Source organism: Drosophila tropicalis, unplaced genomic scaffold (genome assembly GCF_018151085.1).
Source record: "Drosophila tropicalis isolate 14030-0801.00 unplaced genomic scaffold, ASM1815108v1 contig_859, whole genome shotgun sequence".
NCBI classification, from domain to species: Eukaryota; Metazoa; Arthropoda; class Insecta; order Diptera; family Drosophilidae; genus Drosophila; species Drosophila tropicalis.
The window spans coordinates 6,787,770-6,810,537 of record NW_027173353.1 but is presented as its reverse complement, the minus strand read 5'-3'; the positions used below and the strand labels follow the sequence as shown (position 1 = coordinate 6,810,537).

Here is a 22,768-nt window from a genome sequence, read left to right as displayed (position 1 = left end):
TGCCACTCGGTTGCGAACAGTGTGACCGAACTATGCGAACTTTGGTATTTTCAGTCAAAAATTAAAATCATGTCCAAAGCGCAAACAAACAATGTCTTGGGCTGTGCTATGTATAAACTACAAATTGAATAATTTTGAAAAAATATCTATGCCCTGCATTATTATTTTCTTAGATATTCTTGTCCAAAAATTGGCGGCAAAATTATATTGACCAATTCTGGTATTTAATTTGACAGTTCTTGGCCAGGCAGTGTGGCCGTTGCTTAAAGTGCCGCCATCATACAAAACGTAGCGAGAATAAGAAAGAAAAAAAGAGGCAAAAAGAGTCGGTTCTCTTCTCAATTCCACACTTGTCCAATTTCATTGCGTTTGCGATTCTTTTCTACAACAAAAAAATTAAATTAAAATTAAACCAAATCAACGCATTGTAACTTAATATATTAACAACTGTGATCGTCAACATCCGAAATAATAATATAAAAGTAAAGCACGAAAAGAATTGCCAAGTTAGTTATTATATATGTATGTAAAAAAAATTGCAACAAAGAAGTAAAAAAAGCAGACTAAAGCCATAGCTTGTGTGTGTGTGTGTGTGTGTGTGCTTATGTGCGTGTGTATTAACAAAATCACATTGCATTTAACTCCGCCAAATGACAAAAATTGTTATTATTTCAGTATTTTCATCAGCAGCAAAATCATCCCCACCCCGCAACTCACCAACAAACAAAACTTCCGTGCTTTAGCCTCTCAACACCAACAACCACTGCAACAAAAATAAAAAAGGAGGAAAAAAAACCAAGCAAAAAATCTGTGACCAAGTACTCTCTAGCTGCAGTGCATATTTCTACAAAAACCAAAAGGACGGCTGACACAGACACCTCGATATAAGCAGTACATTTGTGTGTTAAAACTCCCACAAAACGTTTACAGAGGTGAGCAGATTCTTAAATTTAACCGGTGTTGTTTCCTAACCCCGCACCCCAAAAAAAACCCATGCGGCAAAAAAAATGAGGGCAGCGCCAACAACAATTTCGATTTATTATAATTTAGCGGCAAATTTTTTTTGTGCATAACCTTAAAAAAGAAAAAACACAACTGAATCGATTTTGTTCTTGTAATTGTTAAACATTTTGCTTGCCATACTTTTTATCGTTTTCTTTGTTCTGCCTACACACGCGGTTCGCATAGCCGTCAAAAGCACACCAATACCAATTTAAGTAAGTTTGAGATTGTGTGCGTTTGGCGGCGGCGGCTTTTTGGTAAGCTCTAAAATAAATTCGTGGTAATTTCTGGAGACACAAGATTTTGTTGATACTTAAGTTTAGCAAAACACCGACGTAAACACACAGACATAAATCTTTATACATATACATTGTATATGCATACAAACATTCATGTAGAAAATATCCTCAAAAGGCGGCGCGGCACAACCTTGACGTACAAACATAACCTAAAAAACTTTACATGACTCTCTTAGCAGCACCACCACCACTGCCACCACCCTCTGTCATCTCATACCCTCTCCTTGTGTCTCTCTCCATTTGTATACTCACACTATGTATGTCATTTACTCTTCCAGAGAAGTAAATAACGAGTAGAGCGAAAAAGTCCTTTGTTCTTAGATTGTACGAGACGTTGCACGTGGAAACATACACGAAAATATCCTGCCAAGAAGCGAATATAAAAAAAAAAAACAGCAACAACAACAGTTAGATCCAATGACAGCTGCAGTCTGTCTGTCTCTTGTTTGCATAAAATTTCCCCATTTAGGTAAATTTCGGTGTAACTTTGTATGCGTCTTCGTGTGTGTGTGTGTGTGTGTTTGTGGGTTTATGTGTGCTCATTGAAAGTGGGTCAAACTGCACCGCGTTGTTTTTTCTTCGTACTTTTCTTTTATTTATTTGCACTGCGGCAGAACTGAGAGTTCCTTGTAGAGTAGGGCCCCAATATAAATACATACATACATACATATGGCACATGCCTCAAAACAAATTAAAGAAAAATAAATCTGCTGATCTTTAGATAGTTGAAACCCCTTTTTGTTTTTGGCCAGATAAGCGTTTTTTAAGTTCTAATCGGTTCATTCAAATTGGGAAAGCAATTGCAGACACCAATCTTTACATATGGGTTATAATTGCCTAAAAAAAAATAAGAGACTGGGGAAAACGGAAAACCCTTTAGTCAAATAGACAAGAAGATAGAAGATATGATGGGGATTCACCCGAAACAAGTGATGGCATAATTAACTTTTTCTGCTTTTATCATTAAAATATAATCAGTACATCAAATGGACAAACATGACCAGTGTACATATATTAAGTTAAAGGAAATATCTTAGCAACATTTGCATTTGATTTCGTTGTTATCTAGTTGACGAAATCAACAACTTTACACTCTACTGGCCTTTTATTCCTTATTATATTGTCGAGTTAAAATTTTTCTTTTATTTCTTTTCATATATTTTTAGCTGTGTGTTGGAATCAGCAGCAGCAGAATTTCGGAAGAAGCTTAGCAGAATCTGCGCAAGTGCCTCCGCTACCGCCCACTCAGTGTTGTGTAGTAGTCCGTAACTAAATTTAGTTGCTACACGTCTCTAGCAATGGTCATGGATGCGACCCAATCGCAGCAGCCATCACCGCAATCGGTGGGACGCGAATTTGTGCGTCAATATTACACGCTGCTGAACAAGGCGCCCAATCATTTGCATCGGTTCTACAATAACAACTCATCGTTCATTCATGGTGAATCGACACTGGTGGTGGGTCAGCGTGAGATCCATAATCGTATCCAGCAGCTTAATTTTAATGATTGTCATGCCAAGATCAGTCAGGTGGATGCCCAGGCAACATTGGGCCAAGGCGTTGTAGTCCAGGTGACTGGGGAATTATCCAATGATGGCCAGCCGATGCGTCGATTTACTCAGACTTTCGTATTGGCTGCACAGTCGCCGAAAAAGTACTATGTACATAACGACATCTTCCGTTATCAGGATCTATACATTGAAGATGAACAGGATGGCGAATCGCGCTCTGAGAATGATGAGGAGCATGATATTCAGGTGCAGGTAGGCAGCAATGTCGATCAGGGTGTTCAGGTAGTTGCTGACATGAGTCAACCACCACCACAACAACAACAGCTTCCAGCTCAGGCTCAGGTAGTGGTGCCGGCCCAGCAGGTGGCACCAACAGCTGCTGGAAGTGCACCACAGCAAATATTCTATCCGATGCCGCAGTCAGGTGCTCCAGCTGGCCGGGGACCCGTGCCCGTTTTGCCAGCTGCTCCTCAGGCTGCCGCTGTGCCATTGCCGGCCCAGTTTGCCAATCAACAACCCATCCAAAACGGCGTAGTTTCGCATGAGGAACTGCAGCAGCAGCAGCAACAAGGTCCCCCTCAGGCCTTGGTGCCACCTAGTGCCTCCCCCTCTGATACAACAACAACAGGCTCCAAGTGGGGCTCCAGTATTGCCAACCAATGTCGGAATTGTGCCAGTCCAGTCTACTAGCTTCCAGCAATCACCTCTGGTAGCGCCTCAGCTGATTCAGCCGCAACAGCACCAGCCACAGCAGTTGCCGCCGCAGCAGCAGCAACAGCAACAGGCAATTCCACCGCCACAGCAGCAGCAATTAATCGAGCCCGAGGAACCGGTGAGTGCTCCCATCAATGTGCAGAGCACCAATGAGGTACACACCAACACCAGTCGCCAACCGCAAAAGCCTTCCACACCCGTCGACGATTTCAAGACCATTCATGAACAGCAACAGCAGGAAAAATACGAGGCAGCCAAGCAGCAACAGAATGAGCCCAAGACCTATGCTAATCTCTTCAAGTCAACGTCATCGTCGCCCAGTGGTTTTGTTAATGCAGCACTGCAGCAGCAACAACAACTACATCAGCAACAGCAGCAGTCAATTAACAATTCCTACAACAACTCATCCTCGTCGACGACCAACAGTGCTGGCGGCAATGGCAGTGGCCAGGTTAGCTACTCAACTACGGCCTCGTCATATAACAACTCCACTGGCAATAATAATGGTAACTCACGTCTGGATAATGGCGGTCCATTGCCACAGCGCAACAATTCAATTAGAAACAACAACAAGGGTGGTAAGTTCTATTTAACATTAAAATTCTCCATCTCTGCTTTCTCCAATTTAAAGTTGGATTAGAATGCAAAAACTAAAAAAAATATATGTATTAACCCAAATCCTAATCGGAATTAGAACTAGCTGAAATGCAAAATAAGCAAAGCAATTTATTTGAAATCGAAGAGAAAAAGCACCCAATACTCAGGGAAGGTGGATATATGTATATGGTTAGAAATATTTCTACATATGTGTATTTAACAACGTTACATATATGTTCGAATCAAAATTGAAATCTCTTTTTGCTCTTCTTTCCACATTAATCCGTAATTAAAGTATCTTAGAAATATTTAAAATTCCAAAACGACAAATTAAATCTTTAATAATATGACGCCTAACCTACATAATCATTAAATTAATTCTTTGGTGAACTTTAGTAATCTTTGTCTTGTGTGTATCATTAAACAACTTGTTTGTTTTCTTTTCGTTGCAGATTTTGAGCAGCGGCGCCCGAGCAATGCGCAACAATTTGGCGATAATCAACAACTTTTCCTTGGCAATATACCCCATCATGCTAGCGAAGATGAGCTACGTGAAATTTTCTCACGGTTCGGCAATGTAGTTGAGCTGCGCATTCTGTCCAAGTCGGGCAATAAGGTGCCACCAGGCATACGCAGTCCTCTGAACTATGGCTTTATTACCTATGATGATTCCGAAGCAGTGCAAAAGTGCCTGGCCAATTGCGTAAGTAAAAACTGACTCCAGTTATTTGAAGATAAGATCTAAGATTATGATTTGTTTTGTGCAGCCCTTGTACTTCCCCGAAAATTCGCCAGATGGACAAAAACTCAATGTGGAGGAGAAGAAGCCGCGCATGCGCAACGATATGGCCCCACGTCAGCCAATTGGCGGTGGTAATAATCTGAATAACAATATGGGACGTATTGGTGGCAATAATGGGCCACAGTCACGTCCAATGGGCAATGGCGGCGGCGGCGGTGGTATGATGCGTAACACAGGAGGCAGCGGTGGCAATATGCGTGCTGGTGGCGGCGGTGGAAATGGAGCTCCACGTCTGGGCGGCGGCGGTGGTGGCAGTTTTGGCCAACGTAACGATAATCGCGGCAGCGGTAATCAATCTAATGGACCACTACGCGGCTCAGGCAATGGACAGAGCGGCGGAGGTGGCAACTATGGACGTCGCTAAAAACCACATAATCCAAACAAAAAACATCAAACAAACAAAACAACACTGAAAAGCAGCCAGCAGCAGTAGCCAATCGCAACACCAGCAGGCCTGACATCGGTAATTGGCCGCAGCAGCAACAAATAAATAATAGCAACAGCAACCCAACGTTTAAAAACATCGACATCTTCCACACAATGCAATCACTAACACAGACAGACAGACATACATACACCACACACACACACACACACAAAATTTGAATCACCCACTTAATATGGCGGTTGGAACACACAAACTGTTCTGTTTGATTGAAATGTTCCTGAGAGCACAACAACAACGATGACAAACCACATTGGGTTTGTGGCTCACCTTGCTGCAAATTCCAAAAAAAAAAAAAAAAAAAAAAAAACAAAACAAACAAACAAATTAGAATCAAGAAACTATATTGCTTTCGGGTCAATATTTTAGTTGAATTAAGTTAAGTCCGCTTTTTCCAGACAGTTCGTGCCAAATGAAAGCAAAATTCTCTTCAAATTTTTGTTGTATATCACACACACACATAAATGTAAAACAATGCAGAGAAGAAAGCAAGAAATAGCAGTCCTTTGCCTTCTCCATAATCTGTCGCCGCTCCCCTACACACACACACACACTCACACACAAACACTCGTATATATACGCTCCTTTATATTTCTATATGTACACTTGTGTATTACGTTTAAGTCTCAAAAACATGTATCCCACCATCCACACACACACACACATGCCCCCCAACTCATTCACACACCCACACATACTTAGCATAAATGTAAACCATAGTTTCTCGTTTGGCAAATTAATTTTTTCAAAATATTTAAGTTTAACTTAAGTTAAAAAAAAAAAGGAAAACTACAAAAAAAGTGGTATATAAATTCAAGCAAACAAAATGCAAATCTTTTCGTTTTTAATTTAATTAACAAAATACAAGAAACAAAAACAATTTACTTAAGCGCTATTAAAAAAAACTAGCAAAAGAGAAAAAGTGGAAAAAAACTAAATAAAAAATGAAAAATATTTGTAAAATGCAATAAAAAAGAGCAAAAGAAAGACTTGAAAAACTTAATCTAAAAAAAAAAAAAAAAAAAAAAAACAATACAAAAAGAAGAAACATGAGAAAAATGTAAAGATGCAATTAAAACAAAATGGACATGAATTATATCTCTGCCTAACAATTTATTCATTTAATATAGCCCAACAAAATGATAAACAATTTAATAAGCAAAATTTTGCCACATTTGCAAATATAAAATCAATATAGAAATTTTATTTATACGCTTTCCTTTGCTTAAGTGAAATCATTCAAGATTCTTCAAAACCTCAATTAACTAGCTAGTCTCTATCCGAATCAATTGTTAAACATTATGATCAAGGCAAATGTGGCACTTAGAGAAAGGGCAGTGCCCCCAAAATCACGCCCACTACCTGCCGCCTCTCTCACACCAACTCCTGACATTGTTTTGAGTTCGTAAAATAAAACTAAGTCAAGCAACTTAAACGAATTGGTGTTTCCAACGTAGTTGTGAACTAAAACTTAGTACATAATGTATTTTTTTTTTAAATCAAATAAAAGAAGGAAACAGATGAAAATGAAACACAAGCTACTAACATTTTTCTCAAGGTAAAACACGTAACAAAAAATATATATATAAATATATTTAAAAAAAACTCATTTAATTTAATGTTAACTCTTAGAAATATACAAAAAAAAAAATGGAAACAAAATCTACATATACATATATATATATATATATATATGGATTTATATAACTGCAGCAACCACAACAAAACAAAAATTTTCAAAAAAAAAAAAAAAAAAAAAAAGAAAACATTTAAAAGCAGAACATTCAAAAAACAAGTCAAAAGTGTTATATGTAAAATTGATATGTGCTAAAATTCAATTCGTAATGGTTATTTTTTAGTTTTAGCAATATTTAATTTCTCTTTGACTAGAATAGATTTTTCGGTTAAACATTTTTATTAAAGGTCCGAAATGAGAATATCTTAGTTACGAATTGGACTTTAACACATGTCGTCAATATATATCCTAAATCTACATACAAATATGTACTTTCTCTATGATTTAAGTTTACTCACTTTGTTTTGTTGAATTGATCGTTCAATTCGTTTGGCAAACATATCATTTGCTTGAAAATAGCTAAAAGTTGAAACAATTTTTGTTCTCAATATTTGTTTTCTATTATTAATTTTTTGTTTTATTACGTTTTGTTCTAAGCGACTTTTTGGCACTGTGAACAGAGTGCTGGGTAATATTTAGTACATTTTTTATAAAAACAAAAACAAAACAAAAAACCAAACCAAACGAAAATGTTAGTGTTCAAAACTTGGCTCGAAAAGCAGTGCTGAAATGTGCTTGACTTTACAAAAGTTATAAAATAATTAATAAAAAAGAAAGAAAAATATACAAAATACAGAACTACAAATTTCATTTTTCATACTAAACAAATTGAAAAAAAATAAACGATTTACATATATGCTCACATCTCTGTAAAAGAAAAGAAAATAAAACTGCAGTTTGTATAAATTTAAAATTAAACATAAAAAAAACAAACACATACACACATACACAGTAAATTAACAGCGACACATAATTCTAATTTAATTTATATGTATACAACTTTAAAATTAAACAATTATAATAAAACAAAAAAAAAACGAAATATATGAAAAAAAAATTGAAAAACAAACCGAAATACACAAGTTGAGCGCGATTACCAGTAAAATTTTCTTAAGTTTTCTTTCTTCTTTCGTTCTCCTTTTCTATATATAGTTTCTGTTATCCAAAGTGAGTATTTAATTTAATTGATTTAATTTCGAATAAACAAACAGAGCCAACAACAAATGAACACCAACAAAAAGCCACATACAATCATTTTTGTAATCACCGAAAATACATTTTATTTCAATCTCATTTCATTAGCATTTAAACTGAAATCAATGCGCACAAATTGCAAAAAAAGAAAAATAATAATAACTAAAAGAAATGTACAATTATTATGTTTTTTTTTTTCCTACTCTATACAAATGCCTGTGGAGACAAACTCTTAAAAAATCTTCTCAATCATTCTATTCAATTTAAATTGAAGAACATAATTCAGTGGTGCGTTTTATAGCGTTTCAGATATAAAACATAAACACAGTCATTTAAATGCAAAAAAAAAAATTAAGAACAACCAAATCCAATTTCAATTTGCAATATTTCGAATGGAAAAACAAAAACAAATACATAGTATAAATAAAGAAAAAGTTTACGATTTTAAGTCTAAAAGAACAAAAAAAAAAAAAAAAAAGAAAGAAAACCAAATCATTTGTGTATATAATTGTAACTGTAATTGGTGATTATATTTTTGGGAGATTTTTTTGTAGCACAAGGAATAATTAAAACATCGCAAAAGACATTGGTCTAGAAGCTAAACTGGTTAGTCCGATGATATAAAAAACACCTAAAATAAAAAGCAAAACAAAAGTATTAAAAGTCTTAAACACTGGAGACACAACAAAATTTAATAATAACACTGAATTAAAATGCTCTGACAACCGAATGGGGCAACGCCACCCCCGCAACTGATGCGCGCCCTCTCAATTGCAGCCCCTTTTATAGGCTCTCTCACCGAACATAACTCTCCCTCTCTTTCTTTCACTTAGTCGCACTCTCCAGCAGTGGCTAGCTTATGAGAATAAGCAAGTGTGTGGGTGTTGTTCTTGCTGATCTCCCTCTTTCATTTAATGGCGCTCTCGCTCAGTAACTAACATATGAGAGAGCTTGTGCGTGGGAGTGAGAGAGTTACACCGGCGAAAGCGCGCAGCGTGTAAAAGAGAAGGCTTTCCCGCGCTTTCGACTCTCCTGCTAAAACTTTAAAAACTTTTGGACAATTAAGATATTGAATTACTCAATTATCCATATAATTATTTAACGAATAATGGATTCTTCTAGCTGTTGCTAAATGCCTAAAAGTATTATGCGTTTATAAAGAAATAAATTATTATTAAGAAGTTTGGAAAGAAAATTAAACAATATATGTAGGTTGGATAGATAGATTTATTTTCAGCACTTGGGTCTGATTGGGCAAAAAAAAAAAATATATATATATATGTAAAATGTAATTAAAGTAATTCTGTGTCAATGGCTGTTAGCTGTTTATTCGAATTTGAAATCCGGTATACCATAGGTGGTGGGTTGGGATCCCTCATTATGGAATGAATTGATAAGAGTAGATGGCCTCGATGAGGACTGGAAAGCTTTAAAGTTGTCATTGGGCCATTTCTTGGCAACAGCTGGCAGAGCGGAAGCAGCTGCATCTCCACCAGCGCCCACATCCAGAGGTTTGGTAGCCAGCATCTCCTTGGCATTGAGTTGGCCACTAGGAGCAGTAACAAGGGTTGTGGCCATCTTAACCGATTTGTAGTCATTTTTAGGACGATCCACGGTCACTGGGTTGCTGGGCTTGAAACTGGCTTTGGGTGGCCACTCGTACGCATTGACGCCCAGCGGTATATAGTGCGTCTTATTGTAGTTGGCAGACGAACCCCAAGCTAATTCCTGATCGTAGCCGAAATTATAGCCAAGCTGCGGCTGTTGGTGCGGAAGTAGGAGTGCCTGCTGCTGGCGTGGTGGGCCATAGTAGGCCGGAGTTGTCGGCACACTAGGTGTGACATATGAAGCCCAACCATTGATAAAAGCCGATGGCGGCAAGGTGGTCTGCGCCAGAAACGGATTATAGCCATGTCCAATTGTAAAGTTATCCATCACTGCCGGCTGCGGTGGAATGTAACCAGCACGAGCTGCTCCACCCACAGGGAAACGTAAACGTTTGCCAGAATCATACTTTTGCGATGATTTCTTCACCTCAACCAAGGAGTAATTAATTGAATGCTTGCTCTGAACTGTTAAGGCAACGAGAAGGTAAACGATACGTCCAAGTGAAAACAATCAATAACCTACCCAAAGCACGATCAGCACTGGCTATATCTTTAAATTCTAGAAAACCAAAGCCACGCTTGCGTCCAGTCTCTTTATCCAGCAGAAGCTTCACACTGGTTACAATGCCAAACTGTGAGAAATACTCACGAATCGACTCTTCGGAGTGACAGTCACGTAGACCGCCCAAAAAGATTTTCGTCGATCTGATATTGGGTGGTCCACTATTGGTTCTATTGAACTCCATACGTGGCAATGCTCTCTTGGTTTCCACATTTCTGCATTAGAAAAACAAAAAAAAAAAAAAACATCATTCACATACAAAATAGATTGGGGATGCAGCACTTAGCCTTACTTATTGTCAATATTATGTGGACGAGCTCGCTGGACATTCTCCACAGACTCCGGACTCAGATATGTGACAAAAGCAAAGCCACGCGAATGATTGGACACAGGATCTCTCATAACGACTGCATCGACCATTTCACCAAATTGACGAAAGTATTGACGTAGTGTCTCCACTGTGGTATGTGTGGACAGGCCACCAATGAAGATTTTACGCAAGTGTTCATCATTTTCGAAAGTATTGGCGATTCCACTATTATTTTCACTTCCATTGGGACTATTACCATTGGTATAACCATTCACATTCGATGGCTTCGGGGCCAAAATATTTTTTGCTGAGTCACTATGTAGCATCTTCGAATTTGTGCAAACAAATTTAAAATTAAAAGCAAAATAAATTGTATAAATTATATCTGTATATAAATGTAGACTATACCTTTGGGAAAAATGAAGGCACACTTGCTGTTGGGAAATTAAGGTCCATTTTAAGCATTTATTAGGAAGCACTGCGAACTGTTTCAACGTTAGCACACAAATGAAATCAAGATTGGCAAATGACTCAGTACAATTATGAAAACTCAATCAGTTTCTAAACGTCATTCGAGGTTGTATCTGAAAATCATCACTGAAATACTATTTTTATCGATTATGGCAGGACTTCCTGTCAGAAATCTGTCAAAAGTATAATATTCATATTTTCCAGTGACCGCAACCCATAAAAAAATACCCAATTTTTGTAATTATTTAGCTAAAAGATCATATTTATTGCAAATGAATTCAAGTTTTAATATGTACACAATGATTTTTGGACCATCAAGTCTGCCATGAATTATTAAAATTTGTAAGAAAATTGTATCCAAATTATTGACAGACATCAATCAATGGCAAACTTGTAAGCCCTGAGAGTAGTTATACATACAAGGGTAACCCTGGCACCACTCACCTTTCTTGACATCTCAACAATCCAAAATGCCCGTCACACGGTTAGTTCTTATATTGTTTCTGGTGGATCTTGTGGAGAAGCAGCATCTTTTCCAGCCAGTCTTGCAAAGAAATACGTAGTGCAATTAATACCCAATTGTAACCATGCGGATCTCTAGAGCTGCTGCAACTGACTGAGATTTGTTCACGCTGCGCTCTACAAATCATAGTGATTCTTCTAACTATATAGGAACGCCCGCCTTCACTTTCACTGCCTTTGGGGTTTTGTAGGTGGTATTGGGGGGGAGGGGGTTGCTCTGTAGAGATTTTGATTATCTGGTAAATGGTGGTAACATTTTGTTAGATTTATTTTGTTCATCACCTCTCAAAGCAAGGAGTGAACAACTCTAATTACAATTTCATGTATAGCAGCTACTTCTTACGCTCTAACAGAATTTAAAAGCATTCATTTGCCTGTTATTACTTTGTGTGTGTTTGGATGGGTGCTTTAGTTAATTCATTTTACTCTCTTATGTGCGTGTAAGCCTTTGTTAGAGCTCGTTAGGAATTGTTGCCCTAGGAAAGCGGCGAACGCTTACTTATATATTCCGGTCAATGGGAATGTGAAGCAGAATGTGTTCTTTAAAATTAAAATCTTAACCACATTCTCTTGGTTAGTCTGAGGAAACTTATCGAAAATGAAGTGTCTACAACAAATCTTCAGGAAAGATTGAGAACTAAAACTATTTCATACAAGACATTGTGCGAAATTAAAATATTTAATTACCATCATTCCCAAAGCATTCCAAACGAGCTGTACAGAGGCCTTACAATGTTAAATAATATAATAAAAAAGATTTCTTAATTTTATGCAAACAAAAAAAATTAAGTATAAAATATATTGTTTCTATTGTTACTTCTTAAATACGTTTACTGAAATTGTGTTTCATGTTTTGCTTCTTTCTTTTCTTTTTGGGGCTAGGAGAATTGTTTTATTTATAAGAATGGAAAATACAACTGGCTGGTGGACCCATGGGACCACCAAAAGTAGCTACAATTTGTAAAGTTTTGGGTACACTACCTTTGCTTCCCCATATTACCCACGTTATCTCCGAACACACACACACACACACACACACCGTGTGTGGGCGTTGACAGGCATATCGCAAAATTTGATTGATCTTTTCTCTTAATTATCAAATGCTTTTTTGCAGAAAATGTGAATTTTGGTTGATTGTTTTTGTTTTGTTTTGTAAAATAAAATTAAAATTTTAGTATATATTTTGTTGTTATCATATTTAAAACTATGTGTGGGGTTCAAGGTTACTTAACATCCTAAACATGAATTAATCTTCATTGATTTTGTTTTGTTTTAGTTGTTGTGGTTTTTTTTTACAAGAGACAGGACAACAGTTGATTCGTTTTGTTTGCAATTTAGTATATAGGTTTTGCATCTATATATATATCGAGGAGGATGCTTCTTGATTTAACTGCGGTATTTTCTTGATTTGCTTTTTGTATTTTTGTATCTCCTGACTGACTGACACTCATCTTGCCTGCCTTTTGCCTGTATTTGTCCCTCTATTTTGCCTGTCTGTCTGACTGTGCCTCTCTCTCTCTCTGTCTGATCTCATTGCGCCTAGACTCTGCCTCAGATTGTCTAGCTTGAACTCTCTGAATCTGTCTGTATGAGTTTTACCTATTTGCGAAAAAGGAAAAAATGTTATACATTAGCGCTTTAGAGGCTCTGTGCGCCGTCCACAAGTGGATGCGTTCCGAACTCTTATGATGAACAATAAACACATTCACCAAAAGGCATCTCTAGGGATCCTTTATAGCTCAGTGGCTATTTATAATTACCTTGTCCTAGTAACGCCTATTGCCACCACCGCCACCCATGTTGCCACCGCCTTGGCCTTGGCCGCCGCCACCACCACCACCAGAGTTGTAGTTGATGCCAGAAAAGCTTTGGCCACCGTTGTTGCCACCTCCTTGGTTGCCGCCTGCAATTAGAGATAAACGATAATTTTTCAGATTAGCAAGATAAAGCAAAACCGCTCTCTGTTGATGGCTATGTACCCTTGTTGAATCCACCGCCGCCACCACCACCTTGGCTGTAGGGAGCAGGCCGGCTGTTGCCAAAGTTGTTGCTTCGCTGCGGTCCACCGCCATAGCTTTGCTGGTAGTCATTACCAAATCCACCGCCACCACCGCCTCCACCACTGTTGTTACCCCAGTTGCCATTGCTGTTACCGCCACCACCGTAGCCTCCTCCACCGCCGCCATTGTTCCAGCCATTATTGCCCTGATTGTTCCAGGGACCACTCTGCTGATTCCAACCACCGGAACCACCTCCGCCTTGATTGCCGCCAAAGTTGCCGTTGTTGCCGAAGCCACCACCGTTTCCGCCGCCACCGCCACCCCAGTTGCCGCCACCGTTTTGACGATTGTTACCCCAACCGCCACCCTGGCCAATACGATCTCCGCCACGACCACCCCTTCCGCCGGGACCGCCGCGTCCACCAGGTGGTCCACCGCCGCCTGGGCCACCACCACCCTGGCGATCCATATCCTGTTTAGCTATGGCCTTCTTCACATCCAGAGTCTTGTTCTTAATGGTATGACTCTTTTGCAGAATGATTTTATCAACAGGATCATAGTCATCAAACTCGATGAAGGCAAAGCCGCGCTTCTTTCCGGTCTCCTTGTCCGACACGATATTTACGCCGACAATTTGACCAAAGTCCTTGAAGTATTCACGGAGGCACTCCTCGTCATGATCGTCGCGAAGGCCGCCAACAAACAGTTTCTTGACCGTTGCTCCCGCATTCGGAGCATCGATCTCCTGTCGCGGAACAGCCCGCTTCGGTTCCACAGTGCGTCCATCGATCTTATGGGGTCGGGCATTCTGGGCGTTGTCAATCATGTAAGATTGGGAATAGGTAATAAAACCGAAGCCGCGAGAACGTTTGGTTTTCGGGTCCTTCATGACCACCACATCGACAATGTTGCCCCATTTCTCAAAATGCGCCTTCAAACCCTCATCAGTGGTGCGGTAGTCCAAACCACCAATAAACAGTTTACGCAGCTGCTCTGGCTCAGAGATCTGCTGCAGGTAGATGATGATAAACGAAACAAAACAAAATAACAAAACATTAATTCTCAGGTACAGTCACAAGTGAAATCAATAAAATACAAAAAAAAAAGCCGCCATTTTTTTTCTTTGCATGTATGTATGTATGCGTGAGTAAGTACATGTTTTTTCTTTCTTTCCATCCCTTACACCGGCTTCGGCTTGTTTGTCTTTATTTGTCAAACAAGAAATTCAAAAAAATGCCCAAGTCGCTGACCCAATATATACATATGTAGATATATACTTGGAAGCCTCATTAATGCACAACCATTTAAACAAAAGTTCAACCCCCTCTCCATATTCATATGAATGAAAAATTTGCAATATGTCAGTCATGTCGGCATCGGCACTTTTTGACGTGTATGTATGCATGTGAAAAATTAAGAGAGCGAAAAACTAAATTTGAATTCTTTAACTTACCTCATCGTTGTCATCGTAGTTTCCATTGGAATCGTTGATATCTGCCATTTTATGGGTTTTTACTTTTTCACAATTAATTTACCCGCCAAGCAAATTAAAAAATTAATCTTTTTTCAACTTTTAACTTCTCTTCACGCCAACGTCACAGACGTGTACACCACGAGAAAATTTGACAAAGTGTGACCAGAAACTGAGCTGTGAAAAATGTCAACTTTGCAGTTTCATAGATATGAGAAAATACTGCTTCACTGCATATAAGTTGTAGAATATTTAAGACGACATGCTTTAACATGATTTAGCTCGATAATCATTATTTAATAGATTATACAATTTTTTATGTTTTCCTTTAATATTTTATATTCTCCAAAATATATTCCAAATTTTGACGATTTAAGTTTGTGTTTGCTTGTCGCATCAATAAAATTCCTACAATTTTGCATAATACTTTATAAAAATCGGATCCAGCCTATTTTTGAAATTATCTTTATTTTCACTAAATATTCAAGGTATTGATCATATAATTCGTATCTGTGAACACTGTCACTGTTAATACCTGCAAATACCTGTCGATAGTTTACTTGGCCCATCTCTAGAAAAAATACTTTATGGTATTTTTCAATGAAGCCAACAGCCAGGCGCCGAAATTGCTGTCACTATCACTTCCGTTTTCAGTGAGGTTGAGTTCGCATTTATTCGTGTGGCTAGCTTGTGTGTTCTGTGAGAAGCAAAAAAAAAAGAGAAAAAAAAAGCGCAGGAGAATAGTATTCAAAAAGCGAGTGAACTAGAAATCCACAATCAATAATCTTTAGTAAACGGTATGTGTTGTGAGCAGACAATCGCGATTCAATGAATAATCTTTAAAAGAAGAAAGTAAATTTATTGATTAGTTTGCAATGAAAATTATCGCTCTCTCTCTTCACCCGGTATACACGTATACATATACACAACGTCTTTGACGCCATCTTGGCAATTATGCATGCATGTGTTTTTCTTTTTGACCGATGACGACGACGTACTTCAAGCAATACATTACTCAAAGAAAGCTAAACAATATAAATTTTTTTTTTTTTATAGTAAATTTTGCTAAAGAAAATAAATAGATATGGTTGGATCCAGGGTCTATGTTGGCGGTCTGCCGTATGGTGTGCGTGAGCGCGATTTGGAGCGTTTTTTCAAAGGCTACGGCCGCACTCGCGACATACTCATCAAGAATGGCTATGGCTTTGTGGTAAGAAAATATGGCAAAAATTGAAAAAATCAATACTAAGAGAGCTCTAATTTAATTTGCAGGAATTTGAAGACTATCGTGATGCAGATGATGCCGTGTACGAATTAAATGGAAAAGAACTACTTGGTGAGCGGTAAGTAGAACTCTGCACTGGTGAAGGGGAAAAACGCGCCTAAAAAAAAAAACTAAATCCACATATTCTTTCATTTATTACACATAGGGTGGTTGTGGAACCAGCTAGGGGAACAGCTCGCGGCAGTAATCGTGACCGATACGATGATCGCTACGGAAATCGCCGAGGAGGTGGCGGACGATACAATGATAAGTAAGTGTATACAGATATATATATAGCTGCAGTCGGGACCGCGCAGCACTTGGTTGTTATCGTTAATTCTTATCTAAAGGCAACTAAAAACATAAAAAAAGCATTAAGTTCAAATTTAAGTTACACTTTTGACTAAAATCACATACAAACATATTTAAGTATTATTCATTCCACTTTGATTGAGATAATATTGAGAGTATTCCTCCCTAATCCTCCTCCCTTTTTAACTTTAACTCAAAAAAAAAATACCAAATACTTATCTCTCTCTATACTTAAATCGCAACTTTGTTTCCTTCAGTGTGGAATGATTAATAATTGTAGACACTGTCATGCTGTTTTATTATAATATATATATATATATATGTTTATCTGTTTCTATATGTTTTCAATTCTTCCTATCCCTAACGCTAATTTTTGCCACTTCCTGCAAATGTTTTAAATTATATTTACTCACATTTTTCTGCACGTAAATAAATTACTTATATTAATTGCGCTATCAAACAGCAGCACCTCATTTCCTCCTACTCACTTGCATACATACATATATATAAATATAGATAGATAGATCTCTGTTTACTCTGGAGGAGGAGCAGCATCATCATCATAGCAGCAGCAGCAGTACAGTGTCAATACTAATTTGTATATATTATTCAATTATTCTCACCAGAAACAAAAATTCCAGATCATCCTCTCGCTATGGGCCACCTTTGCGTACCGAATATCGTTTGATTGTTGAGAATTTGTCCAGTCGTGTTAGCTGGCAGGTGAGTTAATTCCATATTCCTTTTATTATATGTACGTATATCTAGATTATTTTATTATTCCCTCACAAATTGGAAGAGAAAACAAATTATTTATATAATATAGTATGAAAAAGGTAGCTAAATTAGTTAATACTAACTATAATAAGCTAACAAGAACTATAAACTTGACTAAACTAATCAAATGAAGTTTAAGCAATGTTAATCACTAATTAATCACAGACGTATTTCAAAATTACGAAATTTTTTGTTTTGGTTTTGTTTCTTAGTCATTTACCTTCCCCAAACCTTTGCCTTTTTGTTTTTAAATTCTTTCCTTAACCTTTATTTTTTTAAATCTTTGAGATATATATGTATATATACATAATAATTTATCTTCACTTATAATGAATTATGTATGTATAACTATATCTTTATGATTAGTTCTAAGCTGTAAAGTTGATTTTATAGATTTAAGGAAACCAAAAAAACAAAACATAGATTTTTATAACCAAAAAAAACTGTGGTACTGATTGACGTTATCCCAACAATTACTTTTCTCTTGGGTAACTCAATTACTGCCAACGTTCTGGCCTGGTGGTTCTGCGCGGCTTATGTAGATTGAGAGTGACAAACATCCGCAGGCAGCAGTGGTTTGTGTGTGACTTGTGGCACAACACACAACATTTGGTCTAACCTCTAACCGAGAGATACTCGAGATAATACACCGCAATGCGATAAGCGAGAGGCCATTAATGAGACTAGAGTATATCATCCATCCCTTCCATAAAGTGCGCGGAAGACACAAAAACGCAGACACAGAGAAAGTTCAAGGCATAAAGAGCTAATATACTTCTTCTATGAGATATTCTTCTCCATTTGGTATCCGATGTTACTACTTTGGGCAAACAAAAAACACACACTTTAATGCCAAGGTCATAGCCAAAAACAATCGAACAAACAGCACACTGAAAGAAAAAGCAGATGTGTCATCATCGCCGCCTTCTCCTCCATCGCCGCTTCACATCTATCCCCCCCAGAAAAAGACAGAAAACCAAAAATTAGAGAAGATGATCATGATGATGATAATGATGGGGAGGCAACCTACGCAATGACCAGGTGGTTGGTAACTGGCGTAGGTTTGCTCTTCTTGACTTCGTGTTAGGTATTTAAATGCTTAAAAAAAACATTCTGAATTTTTTTTTTTAATTTTACAACATTATCACTATATAAAGAATTGTCAAATTCCTTATAGCCACACATTGGTGTCAGAGTTTGAGGGCATATCAATCGAGAATACTAAAAATGGTTAGACAGGAAGACAGAAAACTGTTTGGTTGATGTGATGATGATGATCAGATGATAATCATAATCGAGACACTTGGCCAGATATAAGATGAGATGTGATGAGCGTGATGTAGCCACTTTGGCCTCTTGTACACCCTTCCTCCTCCTCGTCGTGCTTCTGGTCTGGTCTGGCTGTGGAATACTAGAACGCCACCACACACACACATACACACATATATACCGGTCGTCGCCCGTGTCCAGCAGCAACTACGCGTCTATGCCTCAGAGGCGGAACGAAAAAAAACCTCCCCAACACCCCACCCACCACCCACCTCGACCACCAAAGTCTTTCTTATTTTTCCAGTTATCTTTTATGTGAGGGGCCGTCGTGACGCCCGGTTGGTTGACTGGCCTGGCCTTGATTGGTTGCACTCGTTACGGTTTGCCTTGCGCCCACAATTCCCCTTGGCTTGCCACCTGCCTGCCTGTCTGGCTGCCTCTGCCCCGGCAATCTCGTACTGGTTTTTGGCTCTGGCTCCGGCTTCTATCGGCGGCTATATTTCTTGACTTGCTTGCGATGTCTGAACTGACTGATCGTATTTTGGGTGTTACGGGTGCTGCGCTTCATCCAAAAAAAATTTATATATATTTATATAACATAACCAAATTTTATTACTAAAAAAGATCAATACAACAAAAACAAAATCACAAAACAAAAAAAAAAAAAAAAAAAAAAAAAACAATAAGAACACCGATTAACTGGCTACAGGCCCAACATCCGGGCCCGGGTCCGTCCTGTGTGTGCATTATCGTTCTGGTTCTGCTCTGGCTTTGCTGCTGCTGGCCTGGCCATGTCCTCGTCGTTCTCCAATATTGATGTTTGAAGCTCTCGCGTGCTATCTGCTCTCCTCTTTCAACTCGATGAGATGAGGTGTGAGGGAGGTCTGGTCTAGATGGTGGTCGTCTCCCATTGGTCCACAGATTACTCTACCACTACCACTACCACTACTACTACTACTACTACTACTACTAGGCAAACAATCTAAACTATCGGTTTAAAAGCGATGAGTGTGTGTCCGTCCTCTCTCTGAAAGCGCATTTAAGTAAGAACTCAATTACAACTATTTTGATTTTCCTATTATCAAATTATACCTTTTTTTTTGTTAATGTAATTTACGATACAATCTATCTATCTATGAATTAAGTTTTTGTGCGGCGTGCAGCGAAAAGCATTTGAATATTTCATCCAAACTCTGATTGAGACAGAGAAGAGAGTGGTGTGTGAGAGGAGGAAAAAGAGCTTTGGCCAATCGGTTCCTTTTCGATTCCCCCACCCCCCGATCATGGTCTTGAGGTCGTTACCACATTAGGCAGGAGACAGAGTGAGGCAATGAGGGCAGCTTTGGTTGTTAGGAGACTCGACAGAAGGAAGAGGCGAAGGCACAGCTTGGAAATATTCAATCCGCTTTATCTGCTGCACACGCAATTCTTTCATTTTACCAAATATGTGGACCAAAATCATTTAATTCGAGAGTCTAACTAACAAGTCAATCTGTCTATTTTTTCGTATTTGTGCGCTATCTGCAGGATCTTAAAGATTATATGCGTCAGGCTGGCGAGGTTACCTATGCTGATGCCCACAAGCAGCGCCGCAATGAAGGGTAAGTTTAAATAAATAAGCAGATTTCTTAAACATAATTAATCCATTGATTTATTTTAATTTTAGTGTGGTCGAATTTGCATCATTGTCGGACATGAAGACGGCTATTGAGAAATTGGATGACACCGAGCTAAATGGACGCCGTATTCATTTGGTTGAAGATCGCCGTGGAGGACGCAGTGGTGGCGGTGGTGGTGGCGGTGGCGGCGGCGGTGGTGGCGGTGGCCGTGGACGTTCTCGTTCATCTAGCTCCCGTTCACGCTCTCGCTCCCGCAGGCGTTCTCGTTCGCGTCGCTCCTCGCACTCGCGTTCTAAGTCTCGCAGCCGCTCCAAATCCCGCGGTGGACGCTCCAAATCCAAGTCACCAGTCAAATCTCGTTCACGCTCACGTTCGCGATCAAAGTAAGTGAAAAATGCAATTGTCTCATAGTTCTCTTATTAATTTTTCTTTATTTTTCCCTGCAGCAAATCGCGCGATGTATCTAAATCCAAGTCGAAGTCCCATTCGCGCACTCGTTCCCGTTCACCAAAGCGCGAACGTGACTCGCGCTCCCGCTCACGTTCCAACTCGAAGCGTGAGTCGCGTTCTCGTTCACGTTCCAAGTCGAATCGCCGTGACTCTCGTTCCCGGTAAGTTTCTGCTATAAGACCATAAGAGATTCTTAATCTTTAGATCGTTTTTCTTTATATTCTTTAAAAAAAAAATGTTTCTTTTCGTGCTTTCTTTGATTTTCTTACGGATGCACACTACGCACACAGTCCACCAATTGCTTTGGTTAACCACTCTATTGAGCTCAATCTAAAAAACTAATCCCACTTATTTTTTCCCACTTCTTGCAGCGATCGTTCCGCCTCAGTTGACAACAAGTCGCGTTCCCGTTCTCGCTCACGTTCGGCTTCACCCAAAAATGGCAATGCTTCACCCGATCGCAACAACGAGAGTATGGACGATTAGATTATATAGTTAGCTGTCCCCATTAATTTTAAACAAAAAAAAAAAAAACCCATTTGGATTTAGATCTACAAACTTTATTATACAAAATTAGACACCTTATTTTATTATCGAGAGAATCACCAAAACAAGAAGTCCCCCACTACCAAAACACAACGTCAACATTTTTTTTAATATTTAAAAATTATGTTTTAAGAATTCACTCGACAATGTACACAAAGACCAAGAATACCCCGATTGGGTGAATAAGCTGTATAGCAACAACATGTATATATTATCGAGTCTTTTCCCATAATATATGTGTCCCCAAAATGATAAATAATATAATCAAGAAAGCCATGAAATTGTAATTTTGAAACATTTGTACACCACCTAGAAGAGCACTACATACATACATGTTGTCTATACAAATAATAAACAAAACAAAAACAAAAACAATGTCAATAAATAACAGATGAATTTCAATTCCAAAGATGTAATATTTTTATTTTTGTGGAATCGCTGAAATTTTTTGTAGCTTGTCCAAATTGAATTTCTTCTTGAAGTCGGCTTTAAAAACTTGAGACCTAATTTTGGACCTGCTTATAGCCAAATTTTAGTGGTGGATATAATCATCTGAAAGTTTGGTGCAATTTAAATGCTTTTCCTAAGAGAACTACATACATAACTATATAAAGAAAATCTTGCCCCTTGTCTAAGAAATAAAAAGAATCTATAACTCAAATTCACATTTAACCATATTATTATGCATTTGATAACAGCTAGAAGAATTCATTTTTCCTTAAATAATTATATGGATAATTGAGTAATTTGATATGTTACTTTTTCAAAAGTTTTAGCAAGTGATGTGAAAGCGCGGGAAAGTATGCCTTCTCTTTCTCACGTTTCGCGCCTAGACCGGGGTAACTAACACTCCCACGCACAAGCTCTCTCATATGTTAGTTACTGAGCGAGAGCGTTATTAAATGAGAGAGGAAGATCAGCAATACAAACTCCCACACACTTGCTTGTTCTCATACGCTAGCCACTGCTGGAGAGTGCGAGAGTGAAAGAAAGATCTTCCGCTCTCCACACTCGCTGAGCCTATAAAAGGGGCTGCAATTGAGAGGGCGCGCATCAGTTGCGGGGGCGGCGTTGCCCCATTCGGTTGTCAGTGCAGTCTAATTCATTGTTATTATTATATTTTCTATTTATTTTAATTTCTTTATTGCAAATTGGTTATCCAGTGATTATTGGGTGAGTATATTAATTCCTAATATTTTTATTTTGCTTTCTATTTTAGTTCTTCATTATAATCTAATGGGACTCACCAGTCGCCATGTCAACCGTGAGAATTTCCAAACTGATTCTGAAAATATTGTAAATCCTAGTAATTATATTTTCCTGAGCTGTTTCTAGACATCCATAAAATAATAGAAAGTAGAGTAAAAAGAGAATAAGTGATAAATAAACAGTTTTTTATTTTTATTTGTAATTCTTTCGTTTCCCTTTGATGCTCCATGGGATTATCG

General features: G+C 38.2%; 4 protein-coding genes across 9 annotated transcripts; 2 read left to right on the top strand and 2 right to left on the bottom strand.

Moving 5' to 3' along the window:
- Window positions 1-302: 302 nt before the first annotated feature.
- On the top strand, window positions 303-6,203 carry rin (ras GTPase-activating protein-binding protein 2). The gene is given in 6 exon segments (XM_068298098.1): window positions 303-506; window positions 676-932; window positions 2,468-3,418; window positions 3,420-4,104; window positions 4,576-4,826; window positions 4,891-6,203. Coding segments are annotated over 4 exon segments (2,154 nt in total). The 5' UTR covers window positions 303-506; window positions 676-932; window positions 2,468-2,599; the 3' UTR covers window positions 5,290-6,203.
- A 3,146-nt stretch (window positions 6,204-9,349) lies between these two features.
- On the bottom strand, window positions 9,350-11,241 carry Rbp4 (RNA-binding protein 4). The gene is made up of 4 exons (XM_068297134.1): window positions 11,028-11,241; window positions 10,602-10,945; window positions 10,271-10,524; window positions 9,350-10,212 (listed from the first exon to the last, which is right to left on the bottom strand). Exons 1-4 carry the CDS (start codon window positions 11,082-11,084, stop codon window positions 9,467-9,469), a joined length of 1,401 nt encoding a protein of 466 aa, XP_068153235.1. The 5' UTR covers window positions 11,085-11,241; the 3' UTR covers window positions 9,350-9,466.
- A 615-nt stretch (window positions 11,242-11,856) lies between these two features.
- Hrb87F (Heterogeneous nuclear ribonucleoprotein at 87F) lies at window positions 11,857-15,245 on the bottom strand. 2 transcript variants are annotated; one of them, XM_068296720.1, is made up of 4 exons: window positions 15,066-15,245; window positions 13,592-14,618; window positions 13,373-13,515; window positions 11,857-13,211 (listed from the first exon to the last, which is right to left on the bottom strand). In XM_068296720.1, the coding sequence occupies exons 1-3, from the start codon at window positions 15,111-15,113 to the stop codon at window positions 13,379-13,381; spliced, it is 1,212 nt and encodes a 403-aa protein (XP_068152821.1). In that variant the 5' UTR covers window positions 15,114-15,245; the 3' UTR covers window positions 11,857-13,211; window positions 13,373-13,378. The 2 variants fall into 2 exon arrangements, with proteins under 2 accessions (XP_068152821.1, XP_068152820.1); XM_068296719.1 differs by having other exon boundaries at window positions 13,592-14,621; window positions 15,066-15,243.
- A 473-nt stretch (window positions 15,246-15,718) lies between these two features.
- Window positions 15,719-21,729, top strand: B52 (serine and arginine rich splicing factor B52). Of its 5 annotated transcripts, none has more exons than XM_068296347.1 (9): window positions 15,719-15,880; window positions 16,140-16,293; window positions 16,356-16,426; window positions 16,514-16,618; window positions 17,286-17,382; window positions 20,233-20,306; window positions 20,372-20,707; window positions 20,771-20,935; window positions 21,146-21,729. In XM_068296347.1, the coding sequence occupies exons 2-9, from the start codon at window positions 16,168-16,170 to the stop codon at window positions 21,258-21,260; spliced, it is 1,089 nt and encodes a 362-aa protein (XP_068152448.1). In that variant the 5' UTR covers window positions 15,719-15,880; window positions 16,140-16,167; the 3' UTR covers window positions 21,261-21,729. The 5 variants fall into 5 exon arrangements, with proteins under 5 accessions (XP_068152448.1, XP_068152450.1, XP_068152453.1 ...); XM_068296349.1 differs by having other exon boundaries at window positions 21,065-21,214; XM_068296348.1 differs by having other exon boundaries at window positions 15,720-15,880; window positions 17,301-17,382.
- The last annotated feature ends 1,039 nt before the right edge of the window (window positions 21,730-22,768 follow it).

Bases quoted from the DNA above. Each gene is read 5' to 3' on its own strand.
- Rbp4 (XM_068297134.1), bottom strand. From the start codon at position 11,084: ATGCTTAAAATGGACCTTAATTTCCCAACAGCAAGTGTGCCTTCATTT. The intron at 10,525-10,601 runs GTAAGGCTAAGT...TTTCTAATGCAG, and splicing joins CCACATAATATTGACAATAA to AAATGTGGAAACCAAGAGAG. The intron at 10,213-10,270 runs GTAGGTTATTGA...TTGCCTTAACAG, and splicing joins CAGTGCTGATCGTGCTTTGG to TTCAGAGCAAGCATTCAATT.
- Hrb87F (XM_068296719.1), bottom strand. From the start codon at position 15,113: ATGGCAGATATCAACGATTCCAATGGAAACTACGATGACAACGATGAG. The intron at 14,622-15,065 runs GTAAGTTAAAGA...ATCTACCTGCAG, and splicing joins ACTACGATGACAACGATGAG to CAGATCTCTGAGCCAGAGCA. The intron at 13,516-13,591 runs GTACATAGCCAT...CTCTAATTGCAG, and splicing joins CGGCGGTGGATTCAACAAGG to GCGGCAACCAAGGAGGTGGC.
- B52 (XM_068296347.1), top strand. From the start codon at position 16,168: ATGGTTGGATCCAGGGTCTATGTTGGCGGTCTGCCGTATGGTGTGCGT. The intron at 16,427-16,513 runs GTAAGTAGAACT...TATTACACATAG, and splicing joins AAAGAACTACTTGGTGAGCG to GGTGGTTGTGGAACCAGCTA. The intron at 20,936-21,145 runs GTAAGTTTCTGC...CACTTCTTGCAG, and splicing joins CGCCGTGACTCTCGTTCCCG to CGATCGTTCCGCCTCAGTTG.